The 3,024-nt window shown below is 47.9% G+C and overlaps 1 protein-coding gene across 2 annotated transcripts; it reads left to right on the top strand.

The window, feature by feature from the left end:
- The first annotated feature begins 1,159 nt into the window (after positions 1–1,159).
- On the top strand, positions 1,160–2,736 carry LOC123125860 (histone H3.3). Of its 2 annotated transcripts, none has more exons than XM_044546308.1 (5): positions 1,160–1,245; positions 1,777–1,851; positions 1,959–2,038; positions 2,117–2,207; positions 2,406–2,736. In XM_044546308.1, exons 2-5 carry the CDS (start codon positions 1,777–1,779, stop codon positions 2,574–2,576), a joined length of 417 nt encoding a protein of 138 aa, XP_044402243.1. In that variant the 5' UTR covers positions 1,160–1,245; the 3' UTR covers positions 2,577–2,736. The 2 variants fall into 2 exon arrangements, 1 of the variants encoding a protein (XP_044402243.1); XR_006461502.1 differs by having other exon boundaries at positions 1,179–1,245; positions 1,945–2,038; positions 2,406–2,465.
- The last annotated feature ends 288 nt before the right edge of the window (positions 2,737–3,024 follow it).

Here is a 3,024-nt window from a genome sequence, read left to right as displayed (position 1 = left end):
GCCCTGCAAACGCGAACGCAAAACCCTCATATATACAGTTTTGAGGGCAACTTTACCAGGGCTATCCATATCGGTCAACGTTGGCGGTTGAGGAATCTTTGTTCCCGCCAACGCCATGAAGCTCGCCCGACCGCCGCGCCCGTCCGCCTCCCGGCCGCCCGGCCACCGCGCCCGTCCGCCCCGGCCACCGCGCTCGCCCGCCGGCCATCCGATAGCCGGCCAGCCTTCCGTCCCGGCCGCCGCGCTCGCCCGTGGCTCCGCGGCCCTCGAACGGAGCTAGCTACCTAGCTCAATCCATTCGAACGGAGCTAGCTAGCTAGCAACTCAATCCATTCGAACGGAGCTAGCTAGCCAGCAGCTCAATGGATTCGAGGAGCTAGCTAGCTAGCTCGATGCGCCGGCCGTTGGATCCCGCCGCGGCTCGCGCTGCCTCGACAGCCCTGGCCTCCGCACGCGCCGCGCTCGCCCCGGCCGCCCTAGCCTCCGCCCGCGCCGCGCTCGCCTCTTGTTTTCCTCGTCCGCCTGTTCGCCAGATTGACGCGAGGAAGAGGACGACTAAAAAAAAGAGCTAACTCTGAGTCTGTTTAGTATATTCAGAGAATATTTTTTTTACGGGTTGATTATACGGGGTCTGAGTCTGTCCTCGCCCGCGCCGGCCTGCATATATCTTTTTGGCGAACTGCAAAAGACTTATGCGGGTCGGGATTTTGCGGGGTCTGCAAAAGATGCTCTCAGAGAGCCTCTGCGTGCATGCACCCGACGCACGCGCTTTACGAGCTTCTTCAGACCTTAGGCGAGCATGCCACGCGGCCGTGTCCTACTCCCAGTGAGATCGGCCAATATCAGGGCGGCTGAGAGGCATCGCTTGATCAACTCTGAAGATGCAACCATGCTTACGCATTATTCTGGAAGTTTCTCTTATGTGTACCGGAAAACCACGATCCGTGTCCTCGTGAGATCGGCCAATAGCAGGGCGCGATATACCCATATTAATCCGTGTCACCGCTGATCCAAGCCGTCCGATTAGTTTGAACTGCAACGCCAGTGCCCGAATCAATCTAGCGCAAATTAAGGATCTAACCTAAGTCGGTTCGTACGTGCCCCTGTTAGGCACGCCTATAAATACCCTGCCCACTCTCGCTATTTGTACGTACATCCGATCAGGATAAGCCTTCGATCAACTAGTCAGCCCGACAGCAAGAGTACTCCCAAGGGTGTGCAAACGCAAGATTGCAACTGCGAGAGGTAAGCCATTTCAAGTGTTCTACAGTAATTCCTATGGTTGTACCGTAGCCTTAGTATTTCTTGGTGCTTCCATCTAGTATATTTCTCATGTGGTTGCTTGTGTTGGTCATCACTCGTCAACATATAAAATACTCTAAACACTCTTATATTAGTTTACGGAGGGAGTACTAGTTAGAACATGTTACAAAACCTTGTTTTTCCTGGCTAGCAATCGTTGATAATCATAAAGTGTGTGAACTAGCTGGGTATTATGTGATCACTTGGGCCTATACTGATTCTGAGAAGCTAGAATCCTTTCGGGAAGGAACTGCAATCGTATTTTTCAGACACGTATGTATCACATGCACGTAATTAAACATTCTATGATAAATTGGTATTCAAAGTGTCAAATATAAGGCTTTCAAGAGCACTGTCAAATCACAAATTTTAGCCAGAGTGAGTAGTTGCTTTTGTTTCAGATGTCTTAGATCCAGCCTTGGAATTAAGTTTGTTAACACAACTTTTGTGCATGATGTACTCTTTTGTTTGCAGATGGCTCGAACTAAGTGCACAGCCCGTAAGTCCACCGGCGGAAAGGCTCCGACGAAGCACCTTCGGGCTTTCTATGTAATATTGCACCTTTGGCTCCGACGAAGCATCTTAGCAACTTTGAGTGTTAGAAACTGTTTGCTTGACAGCAACTTAACTACTGGTTTTTAGTTTTGTGATGCTAGGCTGCCGCTCGTAAGACTGCTCCCGCCACTAGAGGAGTGAAGAAGCCTCGCCGATATCGCCCTGGAACTGTTGCTCTTGGGTATGTGTAGCACAATATAATTTCCATTGCTTGGATTATTATGAGGTGCCTGTGCTTCATACTCTTGTGCTCCTATAGTGAAATCCGCAAATATCAGAAGGGCACGGAGCTACTTATAAGGAAGCTACCGTTCCAGAGACTTGTCAGGGAGATTGCCCAATTTTGCAAGGTACATTTCCTCTAGATCATATGTATCTGACTAACCTTATTTCAGATACGAACAAATCCAACTCAATCCCTTCAAAAACTATCCATTAGAGATTGATTAGGGTATATGGAGAAAAGTTCTTACACACTGTATTTAAGATAATAAACGAATTATTTGGGCTTACATCTATTTTCTTTGGCTTCCTTGCCACATCTACAGAGTGATCTACATTTCCAGAGCCATGTTGTGCTTGCTTTGCTGGAGGCAGCCGAAGCATACTTGGTGGGACTGTTTGAAGACAATAATCTATGTGCCGTCCATGCTAAACGTGTGACCACTATGTCCAAAGATGTGTATTTGGCTAGGAGGATCCGCGGTGAGAGGCTGTAATTAGTCTACATAGATGGATCAACCCCAACATGTTTGCTGCTTTCCATGTGATTTTCTGGGTTCATAATGGGCGGTGGAGCACACTTTGATATGCCCTGGATGTTAAACTATTATTAATAAATGTAATTTTGATAATTCATATCTAGATGATTTTTAGTTATGTCATATCTAAATGGTTTACTGTACAATCGGCGCCGTAGGATTCATGCAAAAACTGTTTTCGATCGGGTGTCACAGTGTCTCACACCTCACTGGAACGAGCCTATTTTTCGCGAAAAGCCAGTGACCGTTTCCGTTGTACGTGTCTGCATCGTGTACATGGGGCACCTGTTTTTTCATAGGCTGTGAGTTCTTTTTTTCAATGCCTGGGCATACCATGTACTCCCTAGTTTGAAAAACGTTCTTATATTATGGAATGGAGGGAGTAGAATTCAAAGAGCTAAGCTTT

This window comes from Triticum aestivum, chromosome 5D (assembly GCF_018294505.1).
Source record: "Triticum aestivum cultivar Chinese Spring chromosome 5D, IWGSC CS RefSeq v2.1, whole genome shotgun sequence".
Classification (NCBI taxonomy): Eukaryota; Viridiplantae; Streptophyta; class Magnoliopsida; order Poales; family Poaceae; genus Triticum; species Triticum aestivum.
The sequence above is the reverse complement of the archived record's forward strand: the minus strand, read 5'-3'. Positions and strand labels throughout refer to the sequence as shown.